At 48.3% G+C, this 20,494-nt stretch overlaps 1 protein-coding gene across 5 annotated transcripts in view; it reads right to left on the reverse strand.

Annotated features, from left to right (window-relative positions):
* Positions 1-11,686: 11,686 nt before the first annotated feature.
* Positions 11,687-20,494, reverse strand: part of PDPR (pyruvate dehydrogenase phosphatase regulatory subunit) — a 58,122-nt gene continuing 49,314 nt past the window's right edge. For 4 of the 5 annotated variants that reach the window (XM_003939916.3, XM_074406294.1, XM_074406304.1 and 1 more), the window contains 2 exons: positions 17,975-18,425; positions 11,687-13,953 (listed from right to left, as the gene is read on the reverse strand). In XM_003939916.3, coding sequence (XP_003939965.1) covers positions 18,021-18,425 — 405 coding nt within the window. In that variant the 3' untranslated portion in view covers positions 11,687-13,953; positions 17,975-18,020. Of the gene's footprint in view, positions 13,954-17,517; positions 18,426-20,494 lie in introns of those variants that run through there. The other variant, XM_074406291.1, reaches the window with a different exon arrangement.

A 20,494-nucleotide genomic window follows, 5' to 3' on the forward strand; every position in this document is an offset into this window, starting at 1 on the left:
GGGTCTGGTGGGCCTTTCAGGCGCTTTGAGCACAGCCTGGCTCAGCCTCCTGGCTTCCTTCTCAGGCTGGATGAAGCTACTCACAGTCTCCAGGAGTCAGGCTGGGCTGCTGGACAAAAGAGGGGGGCTGGTGAGTGAGTAATCAGTGTGTCCAAACAGCCTCCTGTCGGCACTGGCATGAAAAGTGACAGCTCCGGGGGGTGCCTGCCTGACCCGGCCTTGCCTGGCCATCCCGCCCCCGACAGCAGGAAGAGCCATACACACTGACCCCAAGGCCCCTGTTAATCATGGCAGGATTATTAGCGCCCTTGGGGAGCCCCCCAAGACCCCACTGATTGTCCCGCAGACATTCCAGGGCTGCAGATTAGTGACTGATGGCCGTGTCCTGGCTGGGACGCTGCCCTCCAAGCCCACTGATGGCTTCCACTCCGCAGCCCCAGGCCCTGGGAGCAGGCTAAGACCTCAGCTCTGGTCCTTCTGGTGAGCAGGAACTGGACAAGACCCCAGGGGAGTTCTTTCCTTACTTGGGAAGCTTGGCCCAACCCCCCAGCCATGAATTAAACATAGGCAAGAGGTAACTGCACACCAGAGAGGTGCAAACTATGGGCTTAGCCGGGGGGTGAGGCGTGGGCTGGGGCTGCACCTGTGGCAGGGAAAGGGTGCCTTCGGAATGTCTGTGCGGGCAGTGTCGGGGGCTGGGCCCAGCCCCAGTGCCCACCACCATCACTCACGTGACGGTCCAGGAGGGAGTGAGGCAGGAGGAGGCAGGGCAGGCGGGGACGAGAGCACGTGATGCCCTTGGCTAACTCTGGTCCTGCTGGGAGCTAGTCTGCTTCTAGACAAACGGGGCGGAGCAGGAGGGCAGCCTGTTGCCATGATGTTCTGTGGCCCGGTTGTGGCCGGCATGACCCCACCAGAGTGCGCTAGAGTGGACCTGCACCTCGGGCCACGTTTCTCAAAAAATACACAGCTGTCCTGCAGGCCATGGCCTGATGCCCATGTTCCTCTTGGGGCAGATCAAAGGTTATTCAACCATGCCAAAGGACAGCCTTGCAAACCAACTACATCCTCCTTCTGGAGTTTGTGAGACCCCCGACCCTCGAGCCTGCACATTCTCAGAGCGGGGTTCCAACTCTGTGGAAGCTCTGCTGAGATGCGGGTGGGCTTGGCTTTCCTAAGGAAACATCAGTGGAATGTGGCTATCGTCAAGGGTGCCAGGGATGGGCCCAGGCACACAGGCCATGAAGTGGCCTGGAACTGCATGTCTCCCACAGTACCTAGGGGTTCAGGAGTTTCTTCTTCCTAGACAGAAACCCAGCATCCTCAGGGTCACCACATGTGGGTCCTAGCAATGCTTAATAACAGCTACCTGGTTTTTGGTGTTTGCTTTTTTTTTTTTTTTTAAAGAGTTTCACTCTGTCATCCAGGCTGGAGTGTTATAATCTTAGCTCATTGCAGCCTTGACCCTTGGGCTCAAGCGATGGTCCCACCTCAGTCTCCCAAGCAGCCATGATCAGATGTGCGCCACCACACCTGGCTAATTTTTTTTTTTTTTTTTTTTTGTAGAAACAGGGTTCTGTCGTGTTGTCCAGGCTGATCTCCAACTCCTGGGCTCAAGTGATCTTCCCACCTTAGCCTCCCAAAGTGCTGGGATTATAGGTGTGAGCCACCATGCCTGGCCAAGCCACCTGTGTTTATAGAGCCCACAAAGCCTGTTTGCGTGTGTGAGTTCAAGTTATTGCCACAAGAACCCGGTGTAGTAGCAGATGGGACACCCATCATGTGAATAATGAAGCGGGCTCAGTGTGTCTAAGGCGCTTGTCCAAGGTCACTCAGCAAGTGTGTGGAACGGCCCCACTAATCCAAGGTTTCTGCCTTCCATTCCCAGTGCTTTAATTCACATCCGGATCTTTCCCAGTTTGCTTTCCACAGCTCTGCTGTACTGGGTGATAAAAGACCACTTCCTGCTCTTGGGTGTCCATGGCAAACATGGCCAGGTGCTTGGGACAGGTGGGAGGAAAATATATTTTGGGGATTAGAGTGGAGCAACTTTTGAAGGGTTCCATGGCCCTGGCTAACTCCAAGAAGAGTCCTCGGCAAGGCGTGGTGGCTCACGCCTATAATCCCAGCAATTTGGAAGGCGAAGGCAGGCGGATCACTTGAGGTCAGGAGTTTGAGACCAGCCTGGCCAACATGGTGAAACCCTGTCTCTATTAAAAACACAAAAAATTAGCTGGGCGTGGTGGCGGGTGCCTGTAGTCCCAGCTACTCAGGAGGCTGTGGCAGGAGAACTGCTTGAATCTGGGAGGTGGAGATTGCAGTGAGCCAAAATGGCAACACTGCACTCCAGCCTGGGCAAGAGAGGGAGACTCTGTCCCCACAAAAAAAAAAGTCCTAAGAGAGCTGGATTCATGAACCAGAAGAGAAGCTGAGTGGATAAACGATTAACAAGACACTGGAAGGCACAGTCTGGAACCGACACACTGTGTGACCCTGAGAATGACACTCCCACCCCTGAGACTCGGTATCCAAAGGTGAAGAGCTGGGACGGCCTCTCTTCTGGGCCCCTAACCTGGGCATTGCAACTTGGTATCCATGGTATTTCCTACTGGGTCTAGACATTTTCTTTTCTTTTCTTTTTTTTTTTTTTTTTTTTTTTTTGAGACGGAGTCTCACTCTGTCGCCCAAGCTGGAGTGCAGTGGTGAGATCTTGGCACACTGCAACCTCTGCCTCCCGGGTTCAAGCATTTTCCTGCCTCTGTCTACCGAGTAGCTTGGACTACAGGTATGTGCCACCACACCTGGCTAATTTTTTGTATATATAATATATATACTTTTAGTAGAGACTGTTTCACTGTGTTAGCCAGGATGGTCTTTATCTCCTCACCTTGTGATCCCTCAGCCTTGGCCTCCCAAAGTGCTGGGATTACAGGCAGGAGCCACTGTACCTGGCTGGATCTAGACTTTTTACTGGTGCCTGCTCGGTGGCTGGAGTGGGTTTGGAGAATGGGCAACCTCATTCTTGCAAGGCAGCTTTTCCCAGGTGAGGCTACTGCAGGGTTTACATCTACCACCCAGGTTGCAGGGTTCACATTTTGCTGTATTTTCTTTATCACCTGTGCTTCCATCTATTCCACCCTGGTCTAGCTCATGCAGAGCTGACACCTCTTCCCTCAGTCTGCATTTGAAGGCTATACCATTCAATCCATTTTCTTTCTTCCTGAAGCATGAAATCTTGATGGTCTCTGAAAAATAAAATAACATTCAACTCCTAAATCTTTAAAGCCATGAAATCTTGATGGTCTCCGAAAAATAAAATAACATTCAACTCTAGGAGAGTCATGGTCACATATTCTTCTAAAAATTGCATGTCCAGGCATCCAGGCCAGGCATGGGAGCTCAGACCTATAAACCCAGCACTTTGGGAGGCCAAGGTGGGAGGACTGCTTGAGCTCAGGAGTTTGAGACCAGCCTGGGCAGTATAGTGAAACCCTGTCTCTAAAAAAAAATACAAGAAATTAGCTGGGCGTGGTAGCACTGGGTCCACAGTCCCACCTACCTGGGAGGCTGAGGTGGGAGGACAGCCTGAGTCTGGGAGGTCGAGGCTGCAAGGAGCTGTGATCATGCCACTACATTCCAGCCTGAGTCACAGAACAAGATTCTGTATCAAGAAAAAAAAAAAAATAGGCCAGGTGCAGTGGCTCACGCCTGTAATCCCAGGACTTTGGGAGGCTTAGGTGGGCGGATCACCAGAAGTCAGGAGTTTGAGACCAGCCTGGCCAACATGTCGAAATCCTGTCTCTACTCAAAATACAAAAGTTAAGTGGATATGGTGGCACCCGCCTGTAATGCCAGCTACTTGGGAGGCTGAGGCATGAGAATCACTTGAGCCCAGGAGACAGAAGTTGCAGTGAGCCGAGATTGCTCCACAGCACTCCAGCCTGGAGTCTCATTCAACAGAATGAGATTCTGTCTCAAAAGAAAAAAAATTATATGTCTATTTAATTTTTTAATTTTTCTTGAGACAAAGTCTGGCTCTGTTGCCCAGCTGAAGTGCAGTGGCACAATCTAGGTTCACTGCGACCTGTGCTTCCAGGCCTTTGACCTCCACATCCCAGGCTCAAGACATCCTCCTACCTCAGCCTCCTGAGTAGCTGGACTATGGGTGTGCGCCACCACGTCCGGTTAATTTTTGTATTTTTCGTAGAGATGGGGTTTCACCATGTTGCCCAGGCTGCTCTCAAAGCTCAAGTCGGCCGAGGCGGGTGGATCACGAGGTCAAGAGATCAAGACCATCCTGGTCAACATGGTGAAACCCCGTCTCTACTAAAAATACAAAAAATTAGCTGGGCATGGTGGCGCGTGCCTGTAATCCCAGCTACTCAGGAGGCTGAGGCAGGAGAATTGCCTGGGCCTGGGAGGTGGAGGCTGAGGTGAGCCGAGATCGTGCCATTGCACTCCAGCCTGGGTAACAAGAGCGAAACTCCGTCTCAAAAAAAAGCTCAAGTCATCTGCTGGGATTAGGCGTAGGGCACCACACCCAGCTCCAGATTAATATACCAAAGTCCTAGCTCCATTACCTCAGTGTCTCTGTGTTTAGAGACAGGGTCTTTAAAGAGGTAATTAAAGTTAAATGAGGTCACTGGGGTGGGTCCGATCCAATCTGACTGGTTTTATACAAAGAGACACACAGAAGGAAGATCCTGTGAAGACACAGCAAGAAAGCGGCTATAAACAAGCCAAGGAGAGAGGTCCTCAGAGGAAACCAACCTCCCCACCCCCAACACCTTGATCTTGGCCTTTAAGCTTCCAGAACTCTGAGAAAATACATTTCTGTTGTTTAAGCCACCCAGTGTGTGGTACCTTGTATGGTGGCCCTAGCAAACGAATATAGCCCTTATGAAAAACATACAGCCGCCCAGCACCATGGTTCACACCAATAATCCCAGCATTTGGGAGGCCGAGGTGTGCAGATCACCTGAGGCTGAGAGTTTGAGACCAGACTGACCAACATGCAGAAACCCCATCTTTACTAAAAATACAAAATTAGCTGGGTGTGGTGGCGCATGCCTGTAAACTCAGCTACTCAGGAGGCTGAGGCAGGAGAATCACTTAAACCCGGGAGACAGAGGATGCGGTGAGCTGAGGTCGCACCACTGCACTCCAGCCTGGTCAACAAGAGCTAAACTCCACCTTAAAAAGAAAACCGTAAAGCTAACATCAAACTTAACAATGAGACTAAAGACTTTCTCCCTAAGATCAGAAACAAGGCAAGGATGTCTTTTCTCCCCAGTCCCACTAAACATTGTTGAATGTGCAATTTGTGCGATAAGGTAAGAAAAATACACTAAAGGCATCCATACTGAAAAGAAAGAAGTAAAACGATCTTCATTTGCAGATGACGTAATTCTACTGTAGAAGACCTGAAGGAATGTTTTTAAAAAACCCAACTAGAATAAAGGTCCCAGAATGCAAAATTAACATACCAAAATCCCCTGCATTTGTATAAACTGGCAATAAACAATCTGAAAATGAAACTGAGAAAACAGTTTCACACATGGCCAGGCACTGTGGCTAACATCTGTAATCCCAGCACATTGGGGGACCGAGGGAGATGGATTGCTTGAGGTCAGGAGTTCGAGATCAGCCTGGCCAACATAGTAAAACCCTATCTCTACAAAAAATACAAAGAATTAGCCAGGGGTGGTGGTGGTGGACAACTGTATTCCCAGCTACTCTACTTGAGAGGCTGAGGCAGGAGAATCACTTGAACCTGAGAGGCAGAGGTTACGGTGAGACAAGATTGCGCCACTGTACTCCAGACTAGGCAACAGAGCAACACTCTGTCTCAAAAAAAAAAAAAAAAATCCATACACACAAAATTATAAAACAACATTGCTGAGAGAAATTAAAATGCAGAGACATTTCACATTCATAGATTGGAAGACTCAACAGGTTTTTTTGTTTGTTTTTTGAGACTGAGTCTCACTCTGTAATCCAGGCTGGAGCGTAGTGGTGCAATCTCTGCCTACTGCAACCTCTGTCTCCTGGGTTCAAGTGATTCTCCTGTCTCAGCCTCCCTCATAGCTGAGATTACAGGCATGCACCACCATGCCCAGCTAATTTTTGTAGTTTTTGTAGAGCCAGATTTCACCACACTGGTCAGGGGAAGACTCAATATTGTTAAGATAGATGGTAATTCTCCCCAAATTTGTCTATTCATTCAATGCAATGCCTATCAAACTTCCAAAGAATGTTTGTTGTTTTGTTTATTTTAAAGCAACTGAGAGGGCAGGTGTTGTGGCATGTGCCTATAATCCCAGCTATTTGAGAGGCTGAGGCAGGAGGATTCCTTGAGCCTAGGATTTGAGACCAGCCTGGGCAATACAGCAAGACCCATCTCAAAAAAAAATTGAGAATTGGATCTTAAAATTTGCATGGAAAAGGCAAAGGAATTAGAATAACCAAACACATCTGAAAAAGAATAAAATTGGAGAATGTATGCTCCCTGGTTTCCAAACTTGCTATGAAACTTCCAGTAATCACATCTATAAGACATGGAAAAAGGATAGATATACAGATCAAAGGAACAGAATGAATAATACGGAAAAAAATATTAAAATTTATGGCCATTTTAGTTTTGAGGGTCTAAGTTTGTCACCCAGGCTGGAGTGCAGTGGTGCCATAATTGCTCAGAATAGCCTCAACCTTTGGGCTCAAGCCATCCTCATGCCTTAGCCTCCTGAGCAATAAGGACGACAGGCATGTGCCACCACACCCAGCTACTTTTTTTTTTTCCCCCCTTTCAGCCAGGGACTCACTCTATCACCCAGGCTGGAGCGCAGTAGCATGCTCACAGGTCCTGGGTTCAGGTGATCCTCCCACCTCAGCCTCCCAGGTGGTTGGCACTATGGGCACGCACCACCATGCCCAGCTAATTTTTTGTATTTTTGGTAGAGATGGGATCTTGCCACGTTGTCTAGGCAGGTCTCAGAAACTCCTGGGCTAAAGCGATCCTCCTGCTTTGGCCTCCCAAAACGCTAGGATTACAGTCTTGAGCCACCACGCCTGCCCATTTTCTTTTTTTTTTTTTAGATAGGGTCGCACTATGTTGCCCAGGCTGGACTACAGTGGCTATTCATAGGTGCAATCATAGTGCACTGCAACCCTGAACTGCTGGTCAGCTGCCACTTCTTAAAATGTTTCTCTGTCCCCTTCTCTGGTTCTGGGACTACTGTTGTGCATGGGGACTGTGCTTTGTCAATGCCTAAGTCCTGCAGGGCTTGCTGTCACTCAGACTCTCCCATACCAATACTCTCCTACACTTCAGTTTCAAAAGCTGGTAGTAAAGAAAAGAATGTTCCAAGAGCTGAAGTTCTGCTGTGATGAGACTGCCCAAGCTCCCCTGTTATCTATACCAAGCGATCTGGATGGCTTAGCTCTTTTTTTCTTTTTCTTTCTTTTTTTTTTTTTGAGAGGGAGTTTCACTCTTGTTGCCCAGGCTGGAGTGCAATGGCGCAATCTCGGTTCACCGCAACCTCCGCCTCCTGAGTTCAGGCAATTCTCCTGCCTCAGCCTCCTGAGTAGCTGGGATTACAGGCACGCGCCACCATGCCCAGCTAACTTTTTGTATTTTTAGTAGAGACTGGGTTTCACCATGTTGACCAGGATGGTCTCGATCTCTTTACCTCGTGATCCACCCGCTTTGGCCTCCCAAAGCGCTCGGATTACAGGCTTGAGCCACCGCGCCCAGCCCTCTTTTTTTCTTTTTTTGAGACAGAGTCTCACTCTGTTGCCCAGGCTGGACTGCAGTGGTGCAATCTCGGCTCACTGCAAACTTCACCTCTTGGGTTCAGGCGATTCTCCTGCTTCAGCCTCCCAAGTAGCTGGGATGATAGACGGGCACCGCCACACCTGGCTATTTTTGTATTTTTAGTAGAGATGGGGTTTCGCCATGTTGGCCAGGCTGGTCTTGAATTCCTCACCTCAAGTGATCTGTCCGCCTTGGGCTCCCAAAGTGCTGGGATTACAGACATGAGCCACTGTGCCCAGCCTGGATGATTTAGCTCTTTAAGTCTTACAGAAGTTGGTACCTTGTGGAAATGGGCTGGGGTGTTCTGGATGCCAGGTATTCTTCTGAGGTTGCTGTTCTCATAATTGCTGTATTCAAGTATGTCACCTAATTGAGATGAAATGCGTAGAGCACAGCAGCAGAGTGGAACCAGCTGGGCTGAGGAGGAAATGAAAAACATTTTTATTTTCTTTTTTCTGAGACAGAGTCTCGCTCTGTCACCCAGGCTGGAGTGCAGTAACTCTTATCTAGGCTCACTGCAACTCTATCTAGGCTCACTGCCTCCCAGGTCCAAGCGATTTTCCTGCCTCGGCCTCCTGAGTAGCTGGGATTAAAGGTGTGTGCTACCACGCCCAGCTAACTTTAATATTTTTAGTAGAGACAAGGTTTCACCATGTTGGTCAGGCTGATCTTGAACTCCTGACCTTAGATGATTTGCCTGCCTTAGTCTCCCAAAGTGCTGGGACTACAGGAGTGAGCCACCATGTCTTGACCAGTCTTGGTCAAGTATTTTATAGTTGAGTTTCATAACAACCCTATAAAGGAGGCATCACTGTCAATTTTAAAAACAAGTAAACGGAGGCCTAGGACAGGTAACCTCCCAAGATCATACTCCAAGGAAGAGGAAAGGCTGGCATTCAGGCCCAGGCCAGTAAACCCAAACCCCAAATGCCCTTAAGCTACCACAACAATCTGGGATTCTGAGGTACTTGAGTCAGCTGATACCCCTGATCTAAGCATCTGAAGGTCCCTAATTGTGGAGCCTTTCATGAGAACAAGCTGCTGGAGGGTAAGCACATATTACTCCTCGAGGTTGTACTGAAGAAGCCTCATCTTAGTCCCGCTATGCCATTGAGGCTACACTGGGTGATCACCCTTGGGAGGGAGATGCGTAGCTTAACTTGGTGCTAATGCGTCCTGGCACGGTGTTCTCCACTTGAGCAGCTGTGTGAATCCCAGAGGCTCAAATCATGCGACACACCGCCACCTACTGGCCGGCGAACAGCATCATCCTGTTGTAAAGTTGACAAACAACCATTTACAAATTTTCAAACATTTAAAATCCTCAAATCTTAATTTTTTTTTTTTTTTAAGATGTGGAGTCTTGCTCTGTCGCCAGGCTGAGGTGCAGTGGCGCAATCTCGGCTCACTGCCACCTCCACCTCCCAGGTTGAAGCCATTCTCCTGCCTCAGCCTCCTGAGTAGCTGGGACTACAGGCACACACCACCAAGCCCAGCTAATTTTTTGTATTTTTAGTAGAGACGGGGTTTCACCATGTTGGCCAGGATGGTCTCGATCTCTTGACCTCTTGATGCGCCCACCTCGGCCTCCCAAAGTGCTGGGATTACAGGCTTAAAAGACGTTTTAAAGATTTTGCCTTCCACTTTTCTTGATTCATTTAATCATCTGTTAAGCACCAAGCACCATGTGAGGTGTTGGAGTTTGGGAGAAGTCGAGTTTTTCTCAGAGGGCTTTACAGAACCAGCAGGGCAGAGATCCAAATCAAGACAGAAACAGGCAACTGGGGACTCAAAAGGGGGCCATTTTATTGGAGAAGGAAAGGCTCCACTGTGGGATGGTGGTCTGGGGCTGAGATTTCGAAAGACAGAGGGGCTCATGCCTGTGATCCTGGCACTTTGGGAGGCTGAGGTGGGTGGATCACCTGAGGTTAGGAGTTCGAGACCAGCCTGACCAACGACCAACGTGGTGAAATCCCATCTCTACTAAAAATACAAAATTAGCAGGGCATGGTGGCGCATGCCTGTAATCCCAGCTACTTGGGAGGCTGAGGCAGAACTGTTTCAATCAGGAGGCACAGGTTGCAGCGAGCCAAGATCCCACCAATGCACTCCAGTGTGAGCAACAAGAGCAAAACTCTGTCTCAATAAGTAAATAAAATGAAAGACAGGAGGGCTCTTGAGGGGGCGGGGGTTCATGTGATCCTCAATTCAGGACTTTCCACAAGCACAGGGAATGGCCACCAGGAGGCACTTTGGTGAGCAAAATATGGGAATGGGAAATGTCTCAGTGTGACTAGGGAGCGGGGCGTGAGGTGAGATCCAGCTGTGGGCCAGGTGCAGTGGCTCACACCTGTCATCCCAGCACTTTGGGAGGCCAAGATGGGTGGATCACCTGAAGCAGAAGTTCAAGACCAGTCTGGCCAAAATAGTGAAACCCCATGTCTACTGAAAATACAAAAAATTAGCTAAGCATTCTGGCAGGCACCTATAATTCCACCTACTTAGGAGATTGAGGCAGGAGAATCACTTGAACCCAGGAGGTGGAAGTTGCAGTAAGCAGAGGCAGCACCATTGCACTCTAGCCTGGGCAACAAGAGTGAAATTCCACCTCAAAAATAAATAAATAAAAAGATCCAGCTGTAGAAGGGGAGCATGCACCCGCTGCACAATCAACCATACCCTGGAGACCCTGGCTGGCCTGGTCTAGGACTTGGATCTTCGTCTCATGACAAAGCTGAGCCCATCAAGTGTTTCAAGGCAGTGAATAAAGTGACCTGCTGTATTTTACAAAGATGACCCTGCAGAGGGAGGATGGGATGACACGAGAAGCAGGAAAATCATTAAGAGATGGTTCTCAAAGTCAGGGCCAACAACCCTCTCAACCACAGCAGCAGTGGGGGATAGAGAGAGGTCGGAACAGAGGAGAGGCACTGAGGAGACAGACCCTGTGAGGCTGAGTGATGAGCTGGAGGTGGAGGGAGAGGCGAGTAGGAACATCAGGTGACTCCCAGATTTCTGGTGTGGCTAACCATTCCTGAACTGGAATAGAAGAGGCTGATTTAGAAGACAAGACAAAGAGATTGTTGTAAACAGGTTAACCTATGAGATTCTCAAAACCACAACTACTTAAAAAGAAGCTACTCAAAAATTTGTTGGGGCTGGGCATCATGGCTCACACCTGTAATCCTAGCACTTTGGGAGGCTGAGGCAGGTGGATCACTTGAAGTCAGGAGTTTGAGACCAGCCTGGCCAACATGGTCAAGCCCAACTCTACAAAAATACAAAAATTAGCTGGGTGTGGTGGCACATCCCTGTAATCCCAGCTACTAGAGAGGCTGAAACAGGAGAATCGCTTAAACTTGGTAGTGGAGGTTGCAGTGAGCCGAGACTACACCATTGCACTCCCACCTGGGTGACAGAGCAAGGTCCCATCTCAAAAAAAAAAAAAAAAAAAAAAAAAGTTGGATGAACAGGTAAAGTCCAAAGACTAACTTGCGGATGGAAGCTGGTGTAGAAAAAGAGCACTGGCTGCTTCTCCGTGTTGTTCCCAAGTGTGAGAACACTGCTACCCCTTGCTTTCCACACAAAGCTTAGCGCACACATGCCCACGTGGAATGCCAGGCCATGGGTTCCTATGAGGTCAGCTGCAGGCAGATGGCCAGTCAGAACTTCAGGAGAAGAGATTTCCCCTGCAGCCACTCCAGCACCGCAGGGAGGGTAAGATGAACACCTGCATCTTCGCTCCTGTTGCCGAATCCTTCCTTACACTGTGGTAACACCAGTAGGTATGCACACTCCTCTCCAATGTTTTATGTTTTGTGGGGGCAAACACATTTAAGTCACAAGAACATTTCACAAGCAGCCATACCAGAGTAGTTAAAATGTCTGTTTATTCATTATAAACCTAGTAACATGAAAAGAAACTCAATAGAACTCTCCTTGATGGAGACACAGTGCACAGTGTTAGTGCCACATTCACAGGGGCAGAAATGCTCGGTCATCCCGTGCATCAAAAGTTACCCAGGATCTCCAGAAAAGATCCCACTTACTGAAGTGCCTCAGATGTCTTCAGGGCCACAGTGAAACTACACAGGAACAGAGAAGGGCTGAAGTGCACACTGACAAACACAAATGATGAGTCACCGGACTCTACAGTAATTACAATGGCGTTTTTATACATCCCGAGTGTTGTCTGGAGAGTAAAGTGTTAACTGAGCTACTAGAAAACCCTTCACTGAAAGAGCTTTCTACCCCCACGCCCATTGTTCTGAGGACGGAGAGGCTATGTCAGGTGGATGGGAACCCACACACTGAGATGACCTTTTCTTTCTCTTGTCTTCCAATCTGCACCCACCATCTGCCATGCTGGAGTGTAAGGCACTAGAACCTGGCTTAGAGAAGAGCGGGGCTCTAAGCTCCAGTTCTTGGTGTGCAAAGGAAATCCTGACATAGATCTTTTGAAAGAGATGCTAAAAAATCCTCCCTATCTCCTGTAATTTCTGTCTTTGACAGACAGGAAAACAAGAAGGCAGAAGATGGGTTGCAAAGGATGAAAACGGGTGCATCTAAGAATGAGAAAAATGGCCCATGAAGAAATGTGTACCTCTCCAAGAGATACAGACACTCTGCTCAGAGAAGTCAAGAATCATAAACAACTCTTGTCATGGATAAAGGGAAGGCAAAGGCATACAAAAACACTCAGTTGTCCTGAAAAAAGAGTGTACTGGTAGTGATCAGAGCTGCAAAGGCGAGCCCTGTACTGAAAATGGAAGAGCCTTACAAATCAGCACCTTAAAGCGGAGGCCCGGAAGTGGTGGTGGGGAGGGAGACGCTGTAAGACAGACCCACGGCTCACTCACCACTTACTTCATGTACACAGGGCCTGGGTCAAGCCCCACACATCTACCATTTCTTCCACTCAACTGTGCTTCTCCTGAATCCACGTGCCTGAAATGACATGTGCAAGGTGAACATTCCTTATATTGTGTTGACAAAATACTGCTTTTTTCAATGTTTGTGAGGGATGTGTCAGGGCTAGCATGCAGAAAGAAAATTAGAATGGCAGATTATTCATTATTAACCACTGTTGACCAAACCTCTTAGATTTTTTTTTTGAGACAGAGTCTCACTCTGTCACCCAGGCTGGAGCGCAGTGGTGCCACCTCAGCTCACTGCAACCTCCATCTCATGGGTTCAGGTAATTCTCCCATCTTGTTCGGCCTCCCAAAGTGCTGGGATTATAGGCATAAGCAACCACGCCCAGCCAAACAAACCTGTCTTAGATATTAAAGAAGACCCTTATTGACTACACTGGCCAAGAAACAGAGACATAAAAATGAACCTTGTAGCTAACCCCTGAAGGCAAGCCAACGCAAACTGCTCCACCAGGCCAGTCTTCTAGGGCTGATACGGAGACTGTGAGTCACAGAAGATTCCTTCTATTTCAGGTTCTCAAAAAGTGGTGTAGACTCAGCCAATGCCAGCAAATGTGTCCATACGCCAGATGAGCAGAGCCAGAAATGAAGGTTATGGGTCCTGTCTTCAGTGAAGCACTGAACACTCTCGGAAGGCTCCTGTCACTCTTGCACCACTACTGCCACCAAGATGGTGGGAAGGGAGGTGGCTAACTTTCAATGCATGCAAAGGCAGGCAGTATACTGTGGAAGCTGGAGATTTACTTTTCCTATGTTTTAGTTACTTTCTTGGAAACAACAATCCAGGAAAACAAGCAAGCAGGTAAAACTCCTGGTGTGCACGAGGAGAGATCCAGGGCCAGCGTGCCTCCCGATGAGAACCAAACACGAGTGGCTGGGCTCCACTCCTGGGGCCAGAGAAAGCCGGGGTTTAATCACTAGGCTACATAGTCTCTGTGTCCCTGGCCTGAATGAGAGCTCTTGAATGTGGGGGGGACAGGGCCCCCTGGAAGAGCGTGAAAAATACAGTGGTCATTGTGCAGTTCTCTCTGCTGGAGTGTGGCCCAGCTCAGCAGTTAGTGTTTGTCCCTTTTTGCTCTTCAGAGTTCCTGAATGAAAGCTTTTGTGGCTTCAGTACCAAGGATCACAGAAGGATCATCTTCCTGATGCAAGCTTAGATGGAAGTCAACGACACCAGCAGTACTAAGAACAGGAATCACACATGGCCTACAAATGAAGGGGAGGTAATTAAGGATATTTCAGGGGAGGGGAAGGCCCAAAGAAACCTGGCAACCCTGGGTCTCCATCTTTTTGAGGCCAATGCACCTTGTGTTCCCAGGTTCAGAGGGCGTACACTGACAAGAGAAGGCAGAGTCCATCCCCCATGGTGAGCACAAAATGCTATGACAGGTAATTGTGGAGAGAAAAAAGCACCCAACTCCATAAAGCCAAGTCCAGCCACCCATCACAAAAGTCCAGAATCCTTCAAAAAATCTCCAGGGACAGAAGACTAACAGGCTCCCCAGAATGAGCTGACACACAAGGCAAACCCTTGGAAATGACACACAGATGAGGCGGCTGTGGTTGTTCCTCCTAATCCTGCTAGATTTGCAGCTGTGCCTCAGGACTAGACCATCTACTAGCCTCCCCTGTTCACTCAGAGGCCAGTGCCTCTGAGGAGTCCAGAAAGCTCCGTCATCTAACACCAGTGATCAAGAAATTATGCTGCTCTCTCCTCTTGACCAGCTAAGATGCTTGGATACTAGACAGAGGCAAAGCAATTATGCCAGAAGCAGGGAAAAGTCACTCATTCACTGTCAGATCTGTTTGTTCAAAGAGCTCACATTAGACCAATTACAGAAAACCACCAGACTTACACAGCCTGTATCTGAATGAACCAGGAGAGACTTTGGGGATGAACTTAAAGTGCTAGAAGAGAAATCTGTATGTTCGGGGCACTCAATAAACAAGCAATGTCCTAGAAGACCCACAGCCTGTTAGTCTTAGGAATATGACCCTATTCATGGACAAGGTGTTTCAATGGACAGCCTGAGTGCTCACCCAGCCCATCCTCCTCTCCTAGCAAGACAAGTAGTCTGTTGCTCAGAGGGGGAAACTGTGACGTCATTTAACAGGAGGCCAGGACTTCTGGCTCTAGTTCAACAAAAAGTCAGTGCATAATTTTGGACACAGTATCAGATTTTCTGACTTCTTAGAAAGAACAGCTAATTAAAAACATTAATATACCGTTGATGATGGCACTATTTGATTTTAAACTAAGGAGACAGCTTTTATTCTTTCCATTTGGATCCTGGTAAATGCTATGTAACAGTTAAAAGCCCAAATGTATTGCCATAGTTAAGGTTGAAGAGTTAAGTCTATGTGTAACTAAATCCTTCTCGATCCAATTACAAATACATTTCCCTTTACAAAGATGACTCTGGAGGGTGCAAGTGCTACGTGTTTGGAAGATCAGGGATGCCTGCAGCTCTCAGTCACCTGTTGGCATGTTTGTAGTTAGTTTGCTCCCTGCTGGTAATGACTGCATTGACTAAGGGCCTATTCCTCTCCTAAGGCCTTCACTGCTGCTGTTCACTGGTTGGCCCTACAGCCAGCAACACCTCTCCTGCTCTCTCCTGTCTGCCTAGAGGCAGCATCTCTTGGCTATTTAAGTACACACTTGCTCCAAGATAACTGAGCCCCCAAACAGAATCTAATAGCAAGCTCCTTTTTTTTTTTTTTTTTTTTTTTGAGACGGAGTTTCGCTCTTGTTACCCAGGCTGGAGTGCAATGGCGCGATCTCGGCTCACCGCAACCTCCGCCTCCTGGGCTCAGGCAATTCTCCTGCCTCAGCCTCCTGAGTAGCTGGGATTACAGGCATGTGCCACCATGCCCAGCTAGTTTTTTGTATTTTTAGTAGAGACGGGGTTTCACCATGTTGACCAGGATGGTCTCGATCTCTCAACCTCGTGATCCACCCGCCTCGGCCTCCCAAAGTGCTGGGATTACAGGCGTGAGCCACCGCGCCCAGCCACAAGCTCCTTTAATAAGCCAACTAGAACCCTCCCAAAAGGTGGACACTAAAGTCAGTAGTCTCTAGAAGCGGTCTAGCTGGGGAAATGGCAAGAAGTGTCTAGAAGGAGCCAGAGTGAGTAAGTGGGTAAACAGAGATCCCAAAAGAAACTCGAGAAGGCAGACACCTGAGGATTTTACTCTAATGAAATGGAAGATCTTCTTTAATAAACTTATAGACCTATCAGAGCTAATGCTTCCATGATCCCAAGACATCAAAGGCTAGAGTTTTAACTAAAATCTTTTATAGCAGTTTGCACTTAAACAAAAAGTCAGATTATGGCAGTTTATATGCAAGGGTAAAATGAAGTGTTGAAGCTGGACAGCAGTCCACGATATCTAAGTTTCACCTTGGGAAAATAGAGACACTCCCTGAAAGAATGCAGGGCACTCCTGGGCATCCAAGCCATTTTCTACTCCTGACGATATAGAGAAATGGCTGGAGAGAAAGCAGGAAAAGTGGTCTCTAGCCTTATGCAATGTACACCCCTCGGACTCAGAACTCTCAGTGGACTAACATGGGTCACTTCTGTATGGCTCTGCTGTGCTGGAGGAAGTCAAATCTGGAATTCCGGTAGCTCTGTGGAACTTGGCACAGCCAGCAAGGTTGAGGTGCTCAGGACAACATACCCAATCCCTTCCCCTTCCTGTTCTAAAGGGAGAGAAGCATGACTATGGGCCAACTGAAGGGGACAGGTGAGGCTGACCTGACGTTCAAAGAGATTCTCAGGTCCCAATGAAGACAGCTCTGGGTGGAAGATTTACATCTCAAAGAATAAGAGAAGGATGTTTTAATTGCAAGCTTTCTAAGTAATTGCTCTAAGAGGGAGTTTAGGGGCCTATGTCTGTTACTAGGTTTGGGCTAGGCTGAACAGTAAATTCTTCTGACAGCAATGAACTTTTTCAGGCAGGCATTTTAAGAGGGGGGCTGAGGGCATCCTAGGGACAGGGCCCTAAATTGCTAGAAGCTACACTAGAGCTTGGTAAAGGAGAGTCTTTGTTCCTGGCAGCTCTCGGCAGTACCGTTTCAATGCCTTAGAACAAGAGAGTGGCGGACGAACAGTGATAATGATGGATAGTGAGACTGATTTCTATTAAAGGATTCTAATTAAAACAAGGAAAAAAAAAAACCAGGGGAAGAGGAGAACCTGAACTTCGGACAGGTGAGAGAAAAGCAGCATCACTTCCATAGCCGAATGCTCAGCGTCACTGGTGGGGGACTGCGGTCAGACCCTTTTGAATGGGAGAAGCAACACACAAGGCAACACGGTTTTTCCCTTTGAAACACTGTGGCTTACTTCTTTACTCGACTCAGAAAGAGAAAGCAACCTTATTAAAGAGATTAGCAAGAGATGAAGAAATTCATCTGTCCCAAAGGTCTGCTAACTGCTTCTGCAGGGACGGAGAAGACAGTGCCAGGTTAACTGCTTGTCTCCACTCCAGAGCAGAAAACGTCCACGCGATGCCTCTCATCAGTGAGGTAGATGATCATCCTCTTGCCAGAGGTATCAAGTGCCAGCCCACAGTGCAGTGGAACAAGAGAATGAGCTGCCTGGCTGCAGGCACATGCTGTTCCTCAAGGCTGCATCCGACACAAGGCAACCCCACCAGAATTAACAGGCTGCTCTGAGAAAACACAACCCAAGGGAGAGGGAAACTTGTGCCCCGAGGCCTGCACCACCCTGGCTTGCCCTGTTTTGAGATGCAGAATTTGAAACCAGCTGTCACCGTCACTCAGGTCCACAGTGGAGCCTGCTTCTGTCCTGCCTGCCAGACACACGTCCTGCCACCATGAGAAGCTGACTGTGGGAAGGAAAAAAAGAGCCCAGAGTGAATATTAGGAGGAAGCAGAAGGTCAAGGGAGGCTGAAAAGCAAAAAATTTTAAAGTAGGTCAAGTTCAAAATTATATCAAGGAGATAAGAGACAGAAGGCAAAGGAAGGTTCCTTTAAGTTTCACCTTGGGAAAACAGAGACACTCTCTGAAAGTGTGCAGGGCACTCCTGGGCACCCAAGTTATTTTCTACTCCAGAGGATATGGAGGAAAGGGCTGGAGGGAAAGAAAGGGCCTGAAGGGAAAGCAGGAAAAGCAGTCTCTAGCCTTATGTAATGTACACCCCTTGGAGTATGTTCCAAAGAGGAACGGAGGCAGAAGGAAGAGAAGCTCCAAGGTGACACCTGCTCCAGGACAAGATGATGGAGAGGTGGGCAGGCTGCCCCGCCATCACTTCCCATGTAAGTCACTCAGCTCCATGTCATCCTTTCGGCGCTTGTGGGTGAAGAGGGAGGCGACAGGGTAGAGCTTGGCTTTGGCCTGGAAGCGGTATCCTGCGATGTCAATCTCATACTCTCCCCGGTTGATGAAATCCGCTGTCACCACCTGCTCTTCCCCCGTGTCCTCGGAAAAATTGTGCACAAAGCCCAGGCAAACGTGGCGCTCCAGGCTGTAACTGTAGGCACTGCTGGTTGTCTTGCCAACATACTGCCCATTTCGGTAAATGGGCTCTCCCCACCAAGGCCAAAGGTCTAGGTCTGTGTCATGGTCATCCAGGATGAACATGGTGAAGCGTTTATACACTCCATTCTGCTTCTGCTGCAGGAGGGCGTCGCGACCAATAAAATCCATGCCCTAAAAAGAAAGGAACGGTCAAGTCACCCAGCGACACTCAGACCCTTTGCACAGAAAGCAGCAGCATGGGAAGGGTCCCCTGGTGTCACTGGAATTGGGCACAGCCACCTCCTCCCACAACCTTGCCAGCTTTAGGGAAATGGTGTGCTTGCCACCATGTGAAAAACTGCATTTGCAATATAAAATACCCTTCAGAAATTTCTGTAACAACAGAGGTACACATTTTGTTTCCTATTTTATAAACATAAAGTCACAAGACCAGACAGAACAAAATCATTTAGAAAAAAAAACTCACTCACTTAATAAAATACCCTATCAGTATGGTACTTTATAAGAATGTTTTTATACTGGCCAGGCACAGTGGCTCACGCCTGTAATCCTAGCACTCTGGGAGGCTGAGGCGGGTGGATCATCTGAGGTCAGGAGTTTGAGACCAGCCTGGCCAACACGGCAAAACCCCATATCTAGTAAAAATACAAATATTAGCTAGGTGTGGTGGAGCATGCCTGTAGTTCCAGCTACTTGGGAGGCTGAGACAAAAGAATCGCTTGAACCTGGGAGGCAGAGGCTGCAGTGAGCCGAGATGGCACCACTACACTCCAGCCTGGGCAACAGAACAAGACTCTTGTCTCCAAAAAAATAAAAAAAAACAAAAACAAAAAACTGCTTTTTATATAATCCCAAAAGAAAGCCATGTACAAATATCTATATTCAATGCATAAACATTTATATATGCATATATACAACAACTAAGACTAGAATAAACTATTAACAATTCCCTTCTTTGCTTTTCTCTCTCTTTTTTTTTTTTTTTTTGAGACGGAGTTTCGCTCTTGTTACCCAGGCTGGAGTGCAATGGCGCGATCTCGGCTCACCGCAACCTCTGCCTCCTGGGTTCAGGCAATTCTCCTGCCTCAGCCTCCTGAGTAGCTGGGATTACAGGCACGTGCCACCATGCCCAGCTAATTTTTTGTATTTTTAGTAGAGACGGGGTTTCACCATGTTGACCAGAATGGTCTTGATCTCTCAACCTCGTGATCCACCCGTCTCGGCCTCCCAAAGTGCTGGGATTACAGGCGTGAGCCACCGTGCCCGGCCTTTTTTTTTTTTTTTTGAGATGGAGTCTCATTCTGTGGCCAGGCTGGAGTGCAGTGGTGCAATCTCGGCTCACTGTAACCTCCACCTCCCAGGTTCAAGCGATTCTGCTGCCTCAGCCTCGCAAGTAGCTGGGACTACAGGCATACACCACCCCGTCCAGCTATTTTTTTGTATTTTTACTAGAGACAGGGTTTCACCATGTTTGCCAGGATGGTCTTATCTCCTCACCTTGTGATCTGCCCACTTAGGCCTCCCAAAGTGCTGTGATTACAAGTGTTAGTCACTGTGCCCAGCTGTGATTATCCTTAAATAGACAAAATATGGGTGATTTTTAATGTCCTGATTTGTATATTCCAAAATAAGTTATTACTTTTTTTTTTTTTCCGATGGACCCTTGCTCTGTTGCCCAGGTGGGATACTACTACCTCTGCCTCCCAGGTTGGGACAATTCTCGTGCCTCAGCCTCCCGTGTAGCTGGGAAGACAGGCCTGCACCACTACGTCTGACTAATTTTTTTATTTTTAGTAGAGACAGGGTTTCACCAAGTTGCCCAGGCTGGTCTCAAACTCCTGACCTCAGGTGATCCGCCTGCCTTGGCCTCCCAAAGTGCTGGGATTACAGGTGTGAGCTACTGTGCCCCGCCTACTTTTGTACCAGAGAAAAATCATTACATGTCACTGCTCAAAAAGAATACTGTAGCTCAGGCCCGGTGCAGTGGCTCACGCCTGTAATCCCAGCACTTTGGGAGGCCGAGGCGGGTGGATCACGAGGTCGAGAGATCGAGACCATCCTGGTCAACAAGGTGAAACCCCGTCTCTACTAAAAATACAAAAAATTAGCTGGGCATGGTGGCGCGTGCCTGTAATCCCAGCTACTCAGGAGGCTGAGGCAGGAGAATTGCCTGAACCCAGGAGGCGGAGGTTGCGGTGAGCCGAGATCGAGCCATTGCACTCCAGCCTGGGTAACAAGAG

The sequence above is a fragment of the Saimiri boliviensis genome, chromosome 1 (genome assembly GCF_048565385.1).
Source record: "Saimiri boliviensis isolate mSaiBol1 chromosome 1, mSaiBol1.pri, whole genome shotgun sequence".
In the NCBI taxonomy this organism is placed as follows: Eukaryota; Metazoa; Chordata; class Mammalia; order Primates; family Cebidae; genus Saimiri; species Saimiri boliviensis.